Consider the following 20,660-nt stretch of genomic DNA (forward strand, 5'->3'; position numbering starts at 1 on the left):
TTGATGCATGATAGCGTAATCAAATACATCTTATAATGTATGCATGAGCAATACTGTAGAAGATTGATATATAGACTATATAATTTACATGTAGAACGTTACTCGAATGTTATCAACGGGTGCTGTGAATATAGCAGTTTATAATAGTTCTATAGAAGAAATTTCGTAAACCTAATGTATATATAATACTTCAGGGAAGCCTATAGCAAGATTCTCATATTTATGGTAAATTGCTACATATGATGATAATAAACTACTAAATTTTCAATATACAGTTTTACCTAGGAAGCTAAATAATAAAAATTATCAATAGCACGAAGAATACCTTCAGTATTGTACATATCATCGTTCTGTGAAGATGTTTATAATATTTGTAGACATTATTAGTGTTGATAGATAAATTTTTATAAATAATTTTCTTACAGGAATTTTAAAAGCTGTTTTGCATTGTTTGTTCAATTGTGTCATTTTCTTCAAGAAATTCAGCATACAATATATGAATAAAAGGCAAATATTCTTGATAGACTACATCGCATGACTACTTAAAGAAGATAATTAAGAAGGTAATAAAATGTATAAATGTATGATAATTTTGTTTATAATTTTAATATCTACAATTTTTCTACAATGTATACGGATATGCATTAATTTTTCTTATAGACATCAATAGTTTTTTAGCACATGATATTGTAAGTACGTGTATAGTAAAGCCCGTATCAGACTACGGATTGGGATTGAAATTTGACCAATCAGAGCAAAGTTTACTAAACTTGAGATGTTTTCTTTATTCTGATTGATTAAATTTCAATCTAATCTCAATCCCAATCCGTAGTCTGATACGGGCTTAAGATAACATAACATTTTGTCATAATAAAGAGATTATATATTATTAAATTATATAATAATATTAAATAAAGTAATATTTCTATAGTGCATGAAACAAGATTTATAAGATATTAAACAAGAAGTTTTTTTTATAATTAATTAAATATAATTAAATAAAATAAAAAAAACAAGAAATTATTTTTATAATTTGGAACATTATATACCTAAATAATAAAATGTAATTAAGTGAAAAATTTGATTAGAATTATCGTTCTATTTTGCTATACTTGAGTACATACTATCATCTTATGCCAGCTATGCGATGTTCCTATGTCTAAAGTTATAAAAATATAAATAACAGGTTTCAATTTTCTTTTATTAATAAATATAATCGTAATTTTTTTTAGTTACATAGTACTAATTGCCATTAGAATTTGACTTATTTTATTGCTTTTTGTAATTTATTTTATTGTAATATTACATATATTCTAAATTGTGTATTCCGACTGTATGCAACATCGTTGCTTATATTTAATTATTATTATCATCTATCACATATTACTCGCAGTGTTGTGAAATAGGAGTATGAAATCGAAAGGTACTGTAACATATAAAAATAAATATAGTTAAGTTCTTCTTTATATTATTTTATATTAATAAAAAAGTAATAAAAAAGTCAATTTTTGATAATTAAAACTGTCTCTCTAAATTCCACTTTGTATATATTGTTCTATTATTATTATTATTATTATTAATATACCGGTCTTATATATATGGAAAGAACGAAAAAATATTTCTAAAATATAGTTTTGTTAGGAGTTACAACTTCACATATTTTTTATTCTCTGCTCTTATATCATTTAGCACCTTTTATTTTATAAAATTTCTGTTTACTTTATATTATATTTGCGTGAATATTTAATTATACATCGAATAAAAAAGTATAATAAAGTGATAATACAAATGGAAATAATGAGATGTGTGTGTGGGTGTGTGTGTAAAAAGAGGAATGGCAACAAGAAAAAAAAGTGTGCAAGTAGAAACTTGCACATTGCTTCCTCATAGTTTTTAAGTGTGCAAGTAGAAACTTGCACATTGCTTCCTCATAGTTTTTAAATGTGCAAGTAGAAACTTGTACATTGCTTCCTCATAGTTTTGAAGTGTGCAAGTGGAAACTTGTACATTGCTTTATCATAATTTTTAAGTGTGCAAGTAGAAACTTGTTTAAGTGAGCAAGTAGAAACTTGGACATTGCTTCCTTTTAGTTTTTAAGTGTGCAAGTAGAAACCTGCACATTGTTTTTAAGTGTGCAAGTAGAAACTTGCACATTGCTTCCTCATAGTTTTTAAGTATGCAAGTAGAAACCTGCACATTGCTTCTTTATAGTTTTTAAGTGTGCAAGTAGAAACCTTCGCTCACAAAGCTTCCTCTATGAGGAAGCCAAAACAAATAAATACTAATAATTATACATCGAATAAAATAAAAGCTTCCTCATAGAGGAAATTATGGACCTTTGATCGCGTATAAAGCTGGGTCTAATCAACCAATGGCATCGAAAACTCAAAAAACAATTTTTGCTTCGGTCTTTTCTACCCCTATTTCATATATAATTCTTTTAAATTCGGTTGATTAGAACCAGCTTTATACGCGATTAAAGGTCCATAATTATGATCGCATATAAAGCTAAGTCTAATCAACCGAATTTAAAAGAATTATATATGAAATAGGGGTAGAAAAGACTGAAAAATATAATAAAATTAGAAATAGATCGATATCTCCAAATTTGCGGAAGTTAGAGCAACCACAGACATTTATAAAAAAATTCAAAATTTTTTTAAAAAAGAACCCCTTTACCGATCATCGCCAAATTCAATACCAACCTTCCTTGAATGATACTCTATCGATTAAAAAAAAAACAACCCGATATCTCAATATTTGCGGAAGTTAGAGCAACCACAACATTAAATGTGCACATACACACACACATACGGACATTTTTTTAAGGTGATATTTCGACGTTTTACAACAATCTGAACATATTGGCAGAAAAAACTCAAAAACCAATCTCTTCGTTGGTTTCTTCTACCCCTATTTCATATATAATTTTTTTAAATTTGGTTGACTAAACCCAACTTAAACGCAATCGAAGGTTCATATACGAAATTCACGAAAACAAAGCTTCCTCTATGAGGAAGCAATAAAGACTAAAGAATAAGGAAGAATAAGGATTGACAGCAATTTTATCCAAATGTTTTTAAAAATAAAAAAGTGGTATATGTAATTATATACATATATATGATATATGGGATGTAATACATGTATAGTAATATATTTCTTATGACTTTAAAATTTAAACCATTAATAATAATAAAAATAATTATACCGATAAAACATTATAATACTGAAAATTAATTTTTGCAAAATTACATATATGTATAAAAGTACATAAAGAACATATATATTGATAAAATTTGTAAAGATATATGTACAAATAGAATTACGTAATGATGCCAAATAATTAATATAAATGATTGTTGACAATCAATCAATTTTTTTTAACTAATTTAAAACTTGATCTTACCGAGCTAAAGTAATTAAGAGATAATGTGGGCAGTAAACAAGGTATTGAAATCTTTACTGGTTTTTGACTTCTCATTATAATAATTTGCAGACATTTCCGTATTTCAACTAAATTAATTAAATGACTGTTTTCAAGTATACTGAACGCTGCGTGTGCGACGTTGTGGCACTGTGAAAAAAGTAACAATTATTTAAAAAAATAAAATTAATTATAACAGAATATATTTAAATGATAAATAATTTACCATTAACATCAAATGTTCTGCTGGCCAAGTATACATAAATACTTCCAATATACATGTTAGAAATAATCCGAAACACAGGTATGTTACTGCTACAGGCTGTTTCTATTTAAAAGAATTTATATATATATATATATATATATATATATATATATATAATACACATATATATATATAATTTTTAAATTGACATTTTTATACTAAAATTTTTCGATGTAATCAAAGTTATTTTTTTTCTGCATATAGTACATGAAGGATATAACGATACAATGATATATATTACGTATACGTAATATCCATACGATTATAATTATCCTTGATTTTTTATGTGTATTTGATGATTGTGATATTTATATATTTATGCATAAATTTAGTAGAAAAAAATATACGAATACTAGAGCTGTATAATGTGTGTTACGTATTTACTTACCGTAACGAACAAGAGAAAAATTATTATTATACTAATCGTGCTACAATATACAGATGTAAATGCAAAAGGACGTACAACAAGAGCAACTTCCTTTGAATACCTAAATCCATTACGCGTCGAAATTTATGTAATTAGAAATCTTTTAACTAGAACTAGATCATTCCCATGTAGAATAAGAGTTGCAATATTTACTCGAGTAATTCTTGATGTTTTTTAATACACTTGTACAGTTGATTAATATTTGTGGCTTTCCCCAGCTCCACACTCAGTATTTCAAATCTTGCCGTTGCAAACCAGAGCAATAGAGCCATAAAAACATTTGTACATAGTTGTCCTGCTATCAGTACTCCGGCCGCAGATTGTTGTATATAGATTATTGTTTTCAGCGGTTGATAAGACACATCAAATGGATATTCGGCTAATGTTGGAAATGTCTGTTCCGTTACTAATGGAATTGCAATCGCAAAGAACATAGCGACGTAGATAGTAAATATAGATGCACCATATAATACCACACATTTGTCAATGTATCGTTGAATCAAAACTTCTTCGTGTGGTTTCATTAAGCCGCTAAAATTTACCATTTCGAAAGTAACATTCTATAATAAATAATTATTTGAAATAATTATTGATACAGAGAATATATATGGTAATAAAACATGAGTCTTTCGATGGAAAAATTGATTTTTCAATGTTATAGATAATTATTAATTACCTGTATGTGATGGTGATTAATCATATAGAAAAAGAAGTTAAAACTGCTGTGAATACAACCGGTTGTTACAGGAATTAGATTTACAAAGATTTCAGGTTCGTCAAAATGATTTGTGATACCATATATCATCGGTGCCGCTAGGCCTATCGTTATAATTATGCACAAACAGTGACGCAGTTTCACACAGAGCATCTTAAACTGTGTCGCATCTCGTGGCTGAGGCCAACACCAAATTGGGAACAAACTTAACTTCACCACCGAGATTACTTCCTTCAGCGTCACCTTTTTTTCGTACAGCAATGTGTTATGGATGTATGAGAAATAAAAATATTTACGCGAGTCATTATAAAATGGATGCTTTACATATTTGCTACAGTATTACCATCGACATATAGTAAGTACTGGACGGAGCATGGAACCGAAACCGTCTTGAGAGACGTAGAACGAGACAAGACGATGTGTGGATAGTAGCGGCTCATGGAGTTACGGAGCCATAACTCAGGTAGCAGAAGCCAGAGTGATGTTAAATAACGTATTAATAACGTCTTAATGACGTTATTTGACGTCTCATTAAGACGTTATTAATACATCAAATAATGTATTAATAACGTCTTAATGACGTTTCTAATGTTAATAATATGTCAGTTAAGAAGTCTTTAGACGTCATCTTGCTACCTGGGGAGGTACCCGCCGCACTTAAAAATTTTATACATAGCAATACATTAAGGATGTTCCCAACTTACATACGGTACTGTTCCCTTTCTCTTTAGATAAAATTCAACCAATGAAAATAGAGTAGAAGGATCCGTGCCCACACGTCTACTTCTCTCTTTCTAGGCCCCTCAAGACGAAAGATCAAAGAAATCTTGCCGCATGCTCCGTCCAGTACTATATGTCGATGAGTACTACGATGAAAGAGTATAGCAAAGGGGAATTATACTATAGGAGAATATATATTTTTGCATTTTTCTGTTTTGTATGGGGTTTATATAATCAAAATTATCATGAAGCATGCATACACTCATGACATATGTAAGAAATGGATAATCATGTGTAGGTATATATTTGAATTTAATAAGCGGTAACACTTTTTGTCTGCAAAGAGATAAAAAATATGCATGTATACAGAGTAAGATTTATCTATTCTCTAATTTTCAGAATATATTATGTATCAATGGTGCATATTCTAATAGATGTCGTAACAAAAGTAAAAAATGAATTAAAGAAAGAGATTTCTATATAACATCCCGGAGATACGCTATGCATATTATCTATTTACTTTCTAGATATTGCAGATAAACAATATATACATTATTTTGGTTTTTCGATTATTTTGTATAACATAATTTTGTATTGCTATATAAATTGCAGTAAGATATTTTGATTTATAGATCCGGGAATAAATTTTTTATATATAATTATATATAAAAATTTAATATAAAAAAATTTTTTGCAGGGAGTTTTAACTCTTTTAGTAGCATTTTCTCTTCATTTACGCTACAATAATTTTATCGATGCATATCCCTCCTGCGATAGGAGAGAGAAGTATGCGAGAAGTAACATATGGTTCACTGAAATAATATACAACGGTTTTAAGAACATAGACTTCAAACTCACGCAACCTTTGTATGTTGTAATTTTGAGAAAACGAAAGTTGTAATGTTCTGCATTATAGAAATAGGTAAAACGATGCAATAGGCTATAGATATAGCAAATCTGTTACAAAAACGTAACATTATCTCTATAATGTGAAAATCGCCTACTCTCTTCGTTTCGTTTAAAAAAACTGATATTCAAGGGATTAGTTTTTCCTGTCGTATACTACGAAGATATTCATTTGCAGTTGCACTCTTCGTCCTTTTTCAACTTCTGAATTGAGGTAAAGTTTTGTGCTAAATTATGCAATATAACATAATATATAACGATAATTGTAAAAAATATGATTTTAATTTAACAAAATTCACTGAGATTCAATTTTGCCAAATTTTTGCAGAAAAATAATCACACAAGCAACGTAATACACGTAACATATGTAACGTTCACGTAGCGTATTGATAAGGAACTATGTGAACGTTACTTATTGCCGACGTATTAATACCATCTGTAGACCGTGTTAAATATTTGATATGTAATGATAAAGATTGTTCCTCATGTTAATGAAACAATTATTCTAACGAGTGTCAGAGGACAGCTGTTATGCCGCATAATAACTTTACTAATTTGTACAGTTATTTAGTTCCCTTTAAAAGATATTCGCATTAATTGTGTTCTTATCTTAATAGTCTTTAATATTAATTTAATTAGTCGCTAAAAGTGCTTTTGTCATTTTTTGTCATTAGGTAATTTCTTCGACTATAGAAGTACTTCTATAGGCAAAAAATAATACATAATGTTACATAACATGTGAAGATTGAGAGAATTAATTTATTCAGAGTTATTTATACAATGGAAAAAAAATTATTACCATCATATTTATACAATGCACAATACTATTAACAATGTGCTGTATATGTAATACTCACTGTAATAAAAATTAGATGACCTATTATTAATGCTAAAGTACTGAGACTTATGGTTAACTAAAAGGTAAGAAAATTAATGCAACATACTTACAAAATTTTTAACTAATTATAATATTGTTATATATAATTGTAGCAACTTTTGAATTTATTGTGACATCTATGACATGTGATGTGACATAACGCAATAATGAAACAAATATTGATTATTAGCTATTTAATATATAATTGCTCGCATATTTTCCAAATTTATCGGCATGCCATGTCCTTGCTCGCTCCATCCATTTCAGACATTTTGCATGGCTACTCGTAGTGTCGTGAAATAGGAAAATATAGTCGACAAATACTGTAACATTTGTAATATTTGTATGTACTGAAATATTTCAGCTAAAGTATTAGCTTATTCTGAAATGTGTATGGTAAAGTGCTTATATATATATATGGAGGGGTTAAAGCCATAGTGGTGTAAGTCAATTTTTTTGACCACTTTTTTTCTTCTTTTTTCAACATATCTGCATGTGTAGACTGCATCTATGAACTTAACTCGATAGGTTAAAAAAAGTGACTTACACCACACTATGGCTTTAACCCCTCCATATATATATATAAATTGAAATTGGTAAAATAATGCTTGTCGTGCATTTAATTGTATGATATAATGTATCGAGACAACTTATATCTCTAAGAAATTAACTAAACCACAGTATATACAGTAACGACAGAGTGAACGTTTTTAGTGCATGGGTTCCAATTCCGTACAACCAGGAATACGGCGGCCTGTATGTATGACAAAGAGAAAGATACTTCTCTCTCTCTTTCTCTCTTAAGCATTCATACAATCAGGAAGATGGTGGTGAGTCATGTGACCTGGCAACTACTGCATCAAAGGTGCCGACGCTCACTGTCGCTACTGTATATACTGTGACTAAACTATATTGTCCTTTCTTCGTATATTTGATTGTATATAATGATGTGTTTTTAATATGTATTGCAATTGCTGTGCATGTTTAATATCGCAACACAATTAGGCTTAATTTCTTACCGATGCATAGTATTTTAAAGATAATGCGGGCATAACACACGGTACTGAGACAGTTACTGGTTTTTGAGCTCTTAACATGACTATGTGTAGAGACTTTCGTAAAGCGATTGGTTGTTGGTACCATTCCGTATAAAAAACTGCCTGTTCAATCTCATCACTCTAGAAACGATATTAGATAATAGTGTTAATTTATTGTAATTGATCAATCAAAATGCAGCAACTGTTTCTGTGATAACAGCTGACTTACTGTATGAATCAAATGTTCTGCTGGCCACGTATACATAAATACCACTGACAATCCACTAAAAATTATACCAACACATTGGATTTTCATTAATAACGGCTGATCCTATTTAAGATACAATATGAATTATTTAATGCATATATAAGAATTTTAAAAATATGAAAGAGATGTTATTTTTTTCAGATCGCTTTGTTATGTTTGTATGTCATGTTCGTCACATTCATGTGGAATTTAATTTTGGTGTTATAATAAGTGCAAATTATTATTATTATTCAAAATTTATGAAGACACCGATAAATTTTTAAGGAAATTTTTATATTTATATAGAAGATTAAATCAAATATACACATTGTATATAAATGTACTCATAATATTATACACATATCAGAATACACTCACGCGCACGCGCATGCACACATATTGACATAAGTATCACGTTCTATGTGCCTATGTATTATTGTTTCTTTATTGTTTCTTAACATGCTTTAAATGTTTTAATTAAAAAGATGTATATTTTCAGATATTAATCAAATCTGCGAACATACTACTGAACTAAAGCAGCCACTTGGTACTCACAGCTAACATAATAAGGCCCACTATTATTAATGCGATAGTACTGAACCATACAGATGTTAATGCAAAGGGGCGAACTAAAATGACCACTTCTTCCGCATACCTGATATAATGATTATGTTGTGTAAATGATAATGTTACTAATCGTTAATATTCTTTTTGTATAAATTAACATATATAACAAAAATTTCTAATCCAATGATATTATAGAAAAGATTATGTAATATAATTTTGAACAATTGTTTTAAAAAAGTTGTATGACTATTATGATCTTTATAATTATGATTATAATACAATAAATAATAATAAAATAATCTCAACATTTATGAAATTTACGTCATTAATACAAAAGTTAATTCTAACTTCTATTAATATGTTAATATGAGTAATTAATTTTTTTGTAGCAACACAAAAACTGTAAGACACATATATGTTTGTAATTACGATGAAATATTTACGATATTGCAACTATGCATGAATGCATAGTACATCAACAAAGATCAGAATTATAAAAAATTTGTGCGGAAAATGGAACAAAAATCTATCTTTAAAGATAATAGTATCTTACTTTAATAGATTCTGATGTTCTCGAATGCATTTCTTTAATTCAGAGTTGTTTGTAATTTCTTGCAGCTTCTCGACTAGTATTTCAAATCTTGCCGACGAAAACCATAATAAGAGCGCCATAAAAATATGCATACACAATTGAGCAGCACCTTGCAAACAAGCTATAGTCTGTTGTATAAAGATAATAGATTTTATAGGTTGACGATAAATATTGAATGGATATTCGGCGTTTGTCGGAAACGGTTGATCTAGCGTAATAGGTCCAAATATGATGAAAAGGCAACTCAGATAAATCCAAAATATAGATCCGCCATAGAAATAAACGCATTTATCGATATATCGTTGAACGACTGCTTCTTCGCGAGGCTTAAGTAATTCGCAGAAACTTTCCATTTCGAAAGTAACCAACTGGAATCGATTATATGTATCTTAAATAAATTTACAAAGATAAAACGCATAGAATGGTAAATTTTGCTTGTTTTTACTCTTACGTAATCATTAAATGTATTGATATTAATTACTTGTAAACGATAAGAATTAACTTTGCAGCACACAATATTGCAAATAACTTGTGCAGCTGGGCACAGAACGCTTATCGATTTTGCCATAACGACAGGATCATCAAAATGGTTTCGCACCGCATTCATTAAACCTGCAGCTACGCTAACGGTCACAATTAGGGAAAAGCACTGATATATTCCTGCACAAATAACTTTCAATTTAATGGTATCTTTTGGGAGAGGCCAACACCAAGTTATGAACAAACTTAATTTTACAATGGCGATGACTTTCTTTAATGTCAACTTTGACCACATTATTAAAATAATAAATGCACATACATGCACACGTATTGCTATAAGGAAAATTTTAACACAAATGGTTATGCGTTCTCATCACTTCTGTTTTACATCGACTATACTTTCGCAATGAAATTCTCATAAAATGAGCAATAAAGATGTGTATGTATAACGTAAAAAGTAAGACTTATATTCCAATTCCACCAATATCTATTTTTAACATAAATTGCGGAAGTGGCATAAGGGATGTTATTAATTTACTACATAATTTGAAATTTTCTCTCTTTGTATTTTCCTTGAAACCATAAAAACCAAAGCTTTTAGAAGAACATTTTCTATCCATAATAAGCGTGAATACGTGTGGTGAATACGCGTGGTGAATACGCATATTATGAAAGTGCGCTGTAATTGAGGAATCATTTTACAGCAATTACTTTATAACTTATTCAACACACGTACGATGAATTTCCTGACGCAACCTTAGTTTCATTGAAAATTTCCTTGAAAATGGATATCTTTTGTTATACTGCGAGTATTGCAATTGAGCATGCTAGTGAGTATTGGATTTAATATTATCTTTACCTATTAATATGTACTCGTTTTTATTTTTATTTCTAGAAATTAAGGATCTAAAAAGGCTTAATTTTGATCTTTTTGAATTGCTTTTAAATTTATTATTTAAATATTTATTATTTTATAACATTGTGAGCTATGTGAAGATATCATACACATGAGATACATAACTAAAATTAAAACATTTATGTGTAAAAAAAATACGTATAAGGAAGTATAACATGTTAGGTATATTGAAATAATATATGGTAGGTTTAAGAATATGAATTTCTACTCAATTTTTATGTGTCATAATTTTAAGAAACAAAGGATTTAATATTCTACAATATACAGATAAATGCAGTGTTGTAGCAATAGTTATGTATCAACAAGAATATTCATCATATACGATGGAACATATTTAAACAGAAAAGATTCTGTTGAAAGACCATAAGAATCAGATATATTGGAGATATAAGGTAAGCAAATTTTTATTTTCTAATTCTGGCAAATAAAACGGACATATTTTATAGTAAAATGTTTATATTGCTATTTTTAAATAATTTACATATATTGTTGTATGTATACGTATAACAGCATAAGTACTATGATACTTTTGTAATATATTATTTAAAATTTTTATGTATAATATATTAATATATAGATTGTATCTCTTCTGTCTTAATTTTTGATGTAATTATATACTTCTAAAATTAATAACTATTAAAAAATATTTTAGATTAAAGTTGCTTCTATCTGTTCTTCCTTCTAAAAAAAGAGAACTAGAAAATTGGATATATTTTATACTTTGTACTTTATTTTAATTTAATATTATCTACATAAAAAAATAAACATATATGTATTTTATACTTTATATTTTATATTTGATGTTAAATATTATCAAAATATAACATACTCGATCGACAATTTATTTTTAAATAATCGATATTATTGTTATAACTATAATTCATAATTTGTCAAAATTTAAGCCTTTATATTTGAAAAAAAAAATACGCTTTAAAGAAGAGAAATCAGGAAATTTATTATATAATTTTTTATGATCTTCTTAGGCGAGTTCTTCGATGTCCTATACATGTGTACATTATCCTATTTTACCACATTATGTAGAAAATAAAATTTTTAAAATAAAATCTGATGCAGATAAAGAAATTTGTTCAAACAAGAATATTTAATAATCTAATTTGATATTTTATAACAGTGCAGAAAACTTTTTTCTTCGTCAATGCTTCATTAAAAATACATACGCTGCTTTACTTATATTCCAGAATCTTCGAACATTATTCGCATTGTAGTAAAGTAGGAGAATATTGTTGAGAGATACTGGAACATTAATCATATTATGAGCATGTACATTTTTTGTAACAATTTACTATATATGTGTAAATGTATTTTAATTATAATTGATGTATTTGCAAGTTATTTTTAAAATTATAGTATTGATTTCTTATTGAACGTGTGACTAACGCAGAAATAAGTACTTTAGAAAGTACATTAGAAAGTAGAAGTATATTAATAACCACAATTTTTCAAATTTCAATTTTAGCATATAATAATTTTGATACTTAGACCTAAAGTAGATTCAGCTTTGCTACATTTTATTAAATTTGAGACTTCGTATCATAAATTTTCTTGTATTTTTTTTATATTTGTTCTTTTCTTTCTTTAAGAAATAAAGGAGAAAAGAAGTAAATAAAAAAAAGTCTTCTCGAATTATAATTTCAAATAATTACAGATAACCGGATGACTGATGTGCATTACTGAGGAATTTTAATAATAGTCAAAATCACTATCTCACCGATGCGTAATAACGTAAAGACAACGAGGGCAAACCGCATGGCAATACAACAAGTATTGGCTTCTGGCTTCTCAGTATAACCATCTGTAAGTTCTTCCGAAAATATTCTGATTCTTTATACCAATCCATTTCAAAAACTGCTTGTGCTATGTTGGTACTCTAAGAAATACATCCGCATAAATAATAAAGTATAAATTATGTGCAAATATGGTAATGTTATTTCCTATATAAATATAATTAACTTACTATATGAATCAAATGTTCCGCTGGCCACGCATACATGAATACTTCTAATAATGCACTGGTTGCTAAAAAGACACATTGGATCTTCAAAGAGAATGATACCCCCTATTTAAACAGATATGCGGAACGTTATTACTAGGAAAAATTTTGATAATACGAATTATCTAATCTAAAAATACCAGTGCTTGTCAAATGTACATTTATACAATATAAAATAAACGTACGTATTACATGGATAGCTTCATCGTATATTTATACATATATGAATAAATTCATTATATGGTAATATTATTACATTTTGAGTCTCATATTTATCATAAAAATCATTTATACATAAAGGACGATATTTCCAAATTTGCAGATTATAATAAGTTTAATAATAATACTGTATGTAATGTAATAACATTCTTAGTTTCACAGCATGCCAAAATAACTGCATGAAATTATACTTACTGTAATAAAAATAAGGCCAAATACTATTAATGATACAGTACTGAAAAATACAGTTACCAATGCAAAAGGACGAACTGTAAGGGCTACTTCTCCTGCATACCTAAGATCGCGTTTAAAATATTTTGTCTCATATCGCACCCGACAGAAGAATACTGTCACAACTCAAAAATTCACGATTTATAGGAGAGAGGAAAAACAAATTTAATTCAATTTCATATGGATTGTGAGTAAACTTACGCAATTACAATTATGATATTTTGTTATAATGAAACTTATACTGTTTCGAAGAAGTTTGTTGTGATTCACTTGTCAAATTGCTTATGGCACTATTCATTCAAGAAATCGCAACATTAATCCGGTTTAAAAAAATAACGATACTTCAGCCCGTGCAGCGTGGATTTCGCATATAAACTTGTGACACTGTTGTAGCACATAGGTAACATTTTAGGCATTATACTTTTTACGGGCTTAACTCAAAATCGAAATTTTTTGAGTTGTGACAGTATATTTTTCTCGGGGTACGATACATAAAGTAATATCTATTTTAAATAGTTATAAATACATGCAATATAACTGAAATATTTATCAGTTACGCGCTTTAGAAAGATGTCATACTCAAGTAATTGTTGATGCTTTTCGATGCATCTCGCGAGATCATAGATATTCGTGATTGTACGTAACTCCTCAGTCAACAATTTAAATCTCGCTGACGCCAGCCAGAGCAAAAGCGCCATGAAAGCGTTTACACACAAATGCGCGGCTATGAACAGACCAACCACGATTTGGTGCATGTACGTAATAGCCCTTAGCGGTTGATGGGACGCGTCAAATGGAAAATCAGCGGGTGCTGGAAGCGGCTCGTCTAGCAAGATAGGCCCCACGAAGAGGGCGAAGAGACTCATGTAGAATAAACTTATACAGAAACCATAGAAGGTGGAATATTTATCAATATACTCCCGCTGAACGATCGTTTCCTCGTACGGCTTTATTAGCGCGCAAAAATTCTCCATTTCGAGAGTAACGCACTACAATTGAGAATAGAATATAAAACTGATGATACATGAGAAGAACACCTGTTTTACTTCTCAGAAGCAGCATCTGTATTAATTACTTGTAATCGTTGATAAATAGCTAGGTGACACAGAATGTTGCCAATAACATGGCTACAAGGAAACAAGCCCAATGATGATTTTATGACGAGATCGAGATCGTCGAGATTCTTCACAAGAGCATATATCATTGACGCTAATACGGCTATAGTCAGTAATATACAGACATACTGATACAGCTTCATGCATAGAACTTTGCGTTTACTGGTGTTTAATGATAGCGGCCAAAACCATATAACAAACAAACTCAACTTTACGACGGCAATCGTCTTTTTCAGCGTTACTTTCTCTTGCATGACTCCGTTGAATTACATATACAAGAGTACGTAAAAGTATATTGCAAATACTATTTCTTATTCGGAATCATTTCTCGTGTTGTCGAGCAATCGATACAATTCTAGAAACTTGCAGTAAAATATCGGAATTGGAATACTGTAGAGTCTATCTTAAAGAGCCATATAACGTCTTGAAAATTTTTCTTTCACACAAAATACACGCTATCTCAATAATATTCTCTTATAAAATATGCGCTAGGTAGAAGCGCGGAAAGACGGTACATTTTGCATCGGTTACCTTTAAGTGTAAAAAAAGTACGCATGCATTAGAGCAAATTAAGTTGCTGTAATTTCCTGCGGTTTTATTGAGATGTAGAATGTCGGAGAAATACGAAATAGCTGTGCGATATTAGGTATTCTTCTGCCGACTAACACTAAGTGGTGGAAAACATTAATAATTTATTGGATATGCCTCTGAAATGGGAAATGTGGTATTACATAACAGCTGTTTCCGGTACTATTAAAACATTGATGAATCTTCTAACTCAAACTAAGGTATAAGTGAAAAATAAAGATCGTAGAAATAAGTGAAAAGTAAAAAAGAAATTCTCTTTTATTCGCGCACACTGTGCGCCGCACAGTCTATTATCTAAACTTATACGATACAAATTTCTCTCCAAGGTAATTTATTCTACTCTTAGCTAAGAATCTAAATTTTCTCAAGTTAAATTACTAGTTGTCAGACATGGTATTTTTTTCTAAACTGAATATTTTTATTATTATACATAAATGCAGTGTTCTTAATATTATGTATCGTTTAAATTATGTGTATTTATAAATCTCTTTTAAGCGGTAATAAATTTAAAATTCTCTTAAAAATATTTGTGCTGACTGTGATATAATCATATGTACATAGAAGTTTGAATGATGTCAATGAACAATGAAATCAATCTAAGTGAACATCAAAACAATTAGCTTAATTTTAAAAGGTCATGAGTAACGGGACTTCGTAATTTATAATACATGTATTTATTATTTTGTGATATTATTTTTGATTTTATTTGTGATATTATTTGTGATTTTGTAAGCTGTGTGTGGAGATATGTCACACGAATGAGGTAACTAAAATTAAAAATAAATTAAAACAAAATCGTAGAAAAATTTCTAAACTGCAAGATTAAACAATAGAAAAAGATTGATGATAACTATAATAATTTTTTACGAATAATGTTACTGCAACTACAAAATTTTAAAAAGTTTTAATTTATTTACCATTTTTGTCACATTCAGAAAAGCTTGTAATATACACACACAACAAGTAATGACATGCTCGATGAAGAATTTTTGCAGCAGTCGATTCTTTTTCATCGCGAAGTGTGCATTTATATAATTCGTATATCATTGTATCTAATAGTTAAGTAAGTGCACAGGATAATCCATACTTTCTTACTTCAATGATTCAAATCACCGATTATTGCTCTCATTGTTGTGAAATACGTTAAAAGTGTCAAGAGATACTGTAAAAATGTAAAATCTAGTTTTTGTTATATTATTTCACTCTGTATAATACCTTGAAGCTATTATAAAATATATTACATTTTGTTATACAAATTTTATTGCTTATATATAATGTTTCATGGCAAAATATACTAGCATAATATTTAAGCAAAATATACCTTAGCGTAATATTTAAGAGATAAGATTGGTAGCAAGCGTCCTATATTGATTACAAGTGGTCTTTGACTTCTTTGCATTATGAAGCATATGTTTTTAATAATGCATTGTGATCTTCCAATCCACGGCATATTATATATCGCCATTGACACTCGTTCACTCTGAAATCGTAGCAGTATTTTAATTTCATTTTTTAAATAATGTATTAATTAATTTGCTAAAATGTATGTACTAACACACCATCTCTTATGTTTTTTTTTATAAAATACGCGATGTTATGTTTATCTATAATTTAATACGGATTTGGTAAGATATATGGAAATTAAGACTGTTTATGTCATTAATTACATTTTCCATTAAATCGTCAGCTGGCCAAGCAGTAATGTATATTCTCAGACATCCAGATATTACAACAAAAATAAATTGAGACGTCCCCAACGATTGTCTCTATATTACATAATTATAGAATCGTTAGGTTAGATGAATTTGAATTAAATAAATATTATTGATGAACAAAAATGGTAAGTAGTAGAATATAACATACATAAATAATTGGGAAAGTACCGCAAACAGCAGCTACTGCCATTACAATGTTTGTCATAAAAAGGCAACATTGTACAATATTTTTCGTTTCATCAACAAACCTAGTTTTTACATAAAAATAATAATTTTATTATTCGCAATTATTATCATATTATTTTATTATATAATGAATTTATTATGTTTAATATTAAAAAGATGTCCAAAAACATTCAAAAATTCAATATTTCTCAGACTTATAAATTTCTGACTACTTACTTGATTATTTCCTGATGTTTCTTGATACACGAGTTTATGTGTCTTTCATTCTTTGCAGCTTGTATTTCGAAACATAACATCTCTAATCTGGCAGCTGGATACAAGAAGAATACGGCAAACGTGAAATCTATCCCGACGCAGAGTCCACATTGCACAACAGTGTGGACTTGCGTGACATAGATGATAAACATCATGAGTGGCGATTCAATGGGAAATGGATACAATCCTTCGGAAGGAAATTTCTTCGACGCAAACACCGGGATGCAACAAAAGGTTATTATTGTTAAGAAATAGCATATTAAAACAAATATGGAAAAGACTGCATAACGATCTATGTATTTTTGCAGAATGAACCTTTCATGGTCGTTGGAAACAAGAAGAAAATTCTTCATCTCCGTTAGGGTGCGCTAAATTTAATTAATATTTTTAGTAATAAGCTGAGAGATATATTCAACGTTACGAAGAAAGTTATACAATTACATCAAATAATATTTTCGAAATATAATTAAGGCGATGCTGGAATTACCAACAGAACCTAATAATTTTCGCGTACATGTCATTTTTTATTAGTTCTATAGAATTATAAATCCTTTTCCAGGATTAAAGTATACACGCATATGGAAAAGGGATGAGTCAACTTTACATTGTGAAAGAAGAAAAATTATAGAAGTATATAATTTTGTTCTTTCTCAACGTAAAGTTGACTTGTCCCTTCTCCGTTTGGGTATATAATTTAATCCTGGAAAAGGATTTATAATTCTATAGAACCAATAAAAAATGGCACGTATACGCGAAAATGACATTTTGTCGGTAAAACAGATGACTCCAGCATCGCCTTAAGCGTCTATCGGAAAAAATTGTAACCGTGTTCAAATATGTTAAGGTAAATGTACCAATGCCTGGACACGTACCTATGTCTGGACATTTTTATCGTTTTATAGTCCTTAAATAAGTTATAACGCGAATTAAAATCAAAGAATCAAATATAAAAATATTTTTCTTGCATTATACTTTTATCTTTGATTTTAATTTGCGCTATACTTATTTAAAAACTACAATAATAAAGTTATTCAGACATAGGACTTAAGTGTCCCGGCATTGATACATTTACCTTATACGTATCGAGTAATAAATAAGATACATCACTGATCTTCATAATAATATACTTCTATTAAGTAAATAATTATTAAAATAAATGGATAATTCCTTGTTACTTAAATTATCATTATTATTTTAATCATATATATTTACGAGAATATTATTTAATGCACGAAATTCGTATACTATACCTGTATGCGTGCGCTTTTGTATTTGCATATGAAGAGCTTGGCTAACAGATCTATTGCACAGGCAAATTCCGTTAAAGTCTTCATTATTGTCGTTACATCGTGCCAATATTCATAAATGGCGTACATTAATGTCATCTGTATGACAATCGTGTTCAAAATGGTAAAACTGTAGTAGATGTTTCGAAAAACAAATACACGTTTGCCGACATCAGGATCATGCGGCCACGTACATGTCACGCTATTACATATTTGTAAAAAACGAAGTACTTGATAAAATTTCGGACGTAATAGTTTCATTATCCGAGCAATTCAAATCGTTTGTAAAGATCAAGACACACTGATGAGCTTTCTGACGAACAGAATACTTTTAACAAAGTTGGAAACCGGAGTAGTTAAAATGGTGTAAATCGATAGCCCGTTTATCAAAAAAGCGATTGTAACGAGGATATTTAACGTTAAACAGTTGACTAATAAGTTATTCTATCTAAGGAAACAATTCCGAGTTATTTATTCAGGTGAAAATTAGTCGCATTGATTACAAACGGCACGAAAACAACATTATAGGATATCATCAACAGGATATCATCAAATGAATATTTTAACTTTTAATTAAGGAGAAACTTAATTCTTGGTAAAAACATTTCATCGTACATGTGTACAAATAGCTTCTTTAAAAACGTATTATTAGAAGATATGCGAAATAATTACACATACGTCTGTTATTAAAATATTTAGATCTAGACATCAATAAATTTAATTCAATATAATAGGCTTATCTATCTCTTATTCAGCAATATTCATGCTATTTTTGTAGATATAAAAACTACATATTGATTTATAAATATAATTTAATAAAATAAATGATTAAAATGTATAAAGGCACGGGGCGGCAGTGTGGTCTAGTGGTAGAGCGCCAGACTCGTAATCTGAGGAACCAGGTTCGAGTCCACTAGAGAGCCATGTAAACATGGAAAGTTTTTTCCGAAAGCTGCGCCCTCCGTGCAAGATAGGCTCTTGTGCGGAGCAAACTGGGCTCCGTCTTTCGGAAAGAGACGTTAAGCCGTTGGTCCAAAGGGTTAAGTGCAATGAGAGGAGAAGGGTAGTATTGGACGAGAATTGAATAAAGGGTTGGGAACGTCCCTACAAAACGCCTTGCAACCCTGAGGGGAGTCAATAAACGTATTTATATAACAATAATTACGAGGAAAAAGCAATGTTATCTATATATATCTTTTTATAATGCTGTTCTACTTTTATTGAATCATGCGATAAAATGCATTTTGGCTAAACTTGACTTCGCATTTATTTTGTTATATATATATATTATATTAAATTAGTTGTTATATTTCGAGATTTAATTAAAATTTTTTCCAATAAAAACAAATCAATTTGTACAATAATATAGAAGCCCTCCATCACCCCCGCCAACTTTTATTGGCGGTCCTCTTTTCTTTGGATATGTGCTTTTTTATTTATTCCTTTTTCTCGTCGTATAATGTACAATATATAATAATGTATAATATTACAATTTATAATTTTTCAATTTATTTAACGTAAAAAATATAGAAAGTATAGTTACAGAATTATAAAATACAAAAAATTTGAATTGAGATATTTACATACATATTTATTTTATGAGATATTCTGCACATTTATTATAAAGTTACATTTATATGAGATATTACATTTATATCATATATTTATATAAAATACAATAAATTTATATTATGTATATATACATTTGCAGATGTAGCACGGACGCGCACCAAAATAATGTTTTATCGGCAGTGTCGGTAAATGAACGTGGCTACGTAGTACTAACTTCGAAAATGGATGTACTGCCAGTAGTGTACAGGGGCTTTCGACAGTCTCACGAAAAAGGCCGGGCCTCTCTCAGGCTTCTCTCTGGTAATACTT

The 20,660-nt window shown here is 29.2% G+C and overlaps 4 protein-coding genes across 4 annotated transcripts; all 4 read right to left on the bottom strand.

Annotated features, from left to right (window-relative positions):
* Positions 1 to 3,347: 3,347 nt before the first annotated feature.
* Positions 3,348 to 4,816, bottom strand: LOC139774392 (uncharacterized). The gene is made up of 5 exons (XM_071709624.1): positions 4,793 to 4,816; positions 4,270 to 4,676; positions 4,078 to 4,177; positions 3,651 to 3,752; positions 3,348 to 3,574 (listed from the first exon to the last, which is right to left on the bottom strand). Exons 1-5 carry the CDS (start codon positions 4,814 to 4,816, stop codon positions 3,371 to 3,373), a joined length of 837 nt encoding a protein of 278 aa, XP_071565725.1. The 3' UTR covers positions 3,348 to 3,370.
* Positions 4,817 to 7,406: 2,590 nt separating this feature from the next.
* LOC139774396 (odorant receptor Or2-like) lies at positions 7,407 to 10,552 on the bottom strand. Its single transcript, XM_071709628.1, has 6 exons — positions 10,259 to 10,552; positions 9,739 to 10,145; positions 9,174 to 9,273; positions 8,601 to 8,702; positions 8,354 to 8,512; positions 7,407 to 7,657 (listed from the first exon to the last, which is right to left on the bottom strand). The coding sequence occupies exons 1-6, from the start codon at positions 10,550 to 10,552 to the stop codon at positions 7,598 to 7,600; spliced, it is 1,122 nt and encodes a 373-aa protein (XP_071565729.1). The 3' UTR covers positions 7,407 to 7,597.
* A 1,550-nt stretch (positions 10,553 to 12,102) lies between these two features.
* On the bottom strand, positions 12,103 to 15,003 carry LOC139774399 (odorant receptor 13a-like). Its single transcript, XM_071709629.1, has 6 exons — positions 14,710 to 15,003; positions 14,214 to 14,623; positions 13,599 to 13,698; positions 13,149 to 13,250; positions 12,903 to 13,061; positions 12,103 to 12,427 (listed from the first exon to the last, which is right to left on the bottom strand). Exons 1-6 carry the CDS (start codon positions 15,001 to 15,003, stop codon positions 12,362 to 12,364), a joined length of 1,131 nt encoding a protein of 376 aa, XP_071565730.1. The 3' UTR covers positions 12,103 to 12,361.
* Positions 15,004 to 16,433: 1,430 nt separating this feature from the next.
* Positions 16,434 to 17,242, bottom strand: LOC139774393 (odorant receptor Or2-like). Its single transcript, XM_071709626.1, has 4 exons — positions 17,201 to 17,242; positions 17,005 to 17,103; positions 16,659 to 16,817; positions 16,434 to 16,499 (listed from the first exon to the last, which is right to left on the bottom strand). The coding sequence occupies exons 1-4, from the start codon at positions 17,240 to 17,242 to the stop codon at positions 16,434 to 16,436; spliced, it is 366 nt and encodes a 121-aa protein (XP_071565727.1).
* Positions 17,243 to 20,660: the final 3,418 nt, after the last annotated feature.

The sequence above is a fragment of the Temnothorax nylanderi genome, unplaced genomic scaffold (assembly GCF_030848795.1).
Source record: "Temnothorax nylanderi isolate EJ_2023f unplaced genomic scaffold, tnyl_v1.0 TNYL_tig0080_pilon, whole genome shotgun sequence".
Classification (NCBI taxonomy): domain Eukaryota; kingdom Metazoa; phylum Arthropoda; class Insecta; order Hymenoptera; family Formicidae; genus Temnothorax; species Temnothorax nylanderi.

Bases quoted from the DNA above. Each gene is read 5' to 3' on its own strand.
- LOC139774392 (XM_071709624.1), bottom strand. From the start codon at position 4,816: ATGATTAATCACCATCACATACAG. The intron at 4,677-4,792 runs GTAATTAATAAT...TATTTATTATAG, and splicing joins TTAATCACCATCACATACAG to AATGTTACTTTCGAAATGGT. The intron at 3,753-4,077 runs GTAAGTAAATAC...TCTTTTAAATAG, and splicing joins TTTTTCTCTTGTTCGTTACG to AAACAGCCTGTAGCAGTAAC.
- LOC139774396 (XM_071709628.1), bottom strand. From the start codon at position 10,552: ATGTGGTCAAAGTTGACATTAAAGAAAGTCATCGCCATTGTAAAATTA. The intron at 8,513-8,600 runs GTAAGTCAGCTG...TATCGTTTCTAG, and splicing joins CAGAACATTTGATTCATACA to AGTGATGAGATTGAACAGGC. The intron at 7,658-8,353 runs GTAAGAAATTAA...CAAATGTTACAG, and splicing joins CTTTAAAATACTATGCATCG to TATTTGTCGACTATATTTTC.
- LOC139774399 (XM_071709629.1), bottom strand. From the start codon at position 15,003: ATGCAAGAGAAAGTAACGCTGAAAAAGACGATTGCCGTCGTAAAGTTG. The intron at 13,699-14,213 runs GTATGACATCTT...ACGCGATCTTAG, and splicing joins AAGCATCAACAATTACTTGA to GTATGCAGGAGAAGTAGCCC. The intron at 13,062-13,148 runs GTAAGTTAATTA...TGTATTTCTTAG, and splicing joins CGGAACATTTGATTCATATA to AGTACCAACATAGCACAAGC.
- LOC139774393 (XM_071709626.1), bottom strand. From the start codon at position 17,242: ATGGCAGTAGCTGCTGTTTGCGGTACTTTCCCAATTATTTAT. The intron at 17,104-17,200 runs GTATGTTATATT...TATGTAATATAG, and splicing joins GTACTTTCCCAATTATTTAT to AGACAATCGTTGGGGACGTC. The intron at 16,818-17,004 runs GTAATTAATGAC...CTACGATTTCAG, and splicing joins CTGACGATTTAATGGAAAAT to AGTGAACGAGTGTCAATGGC.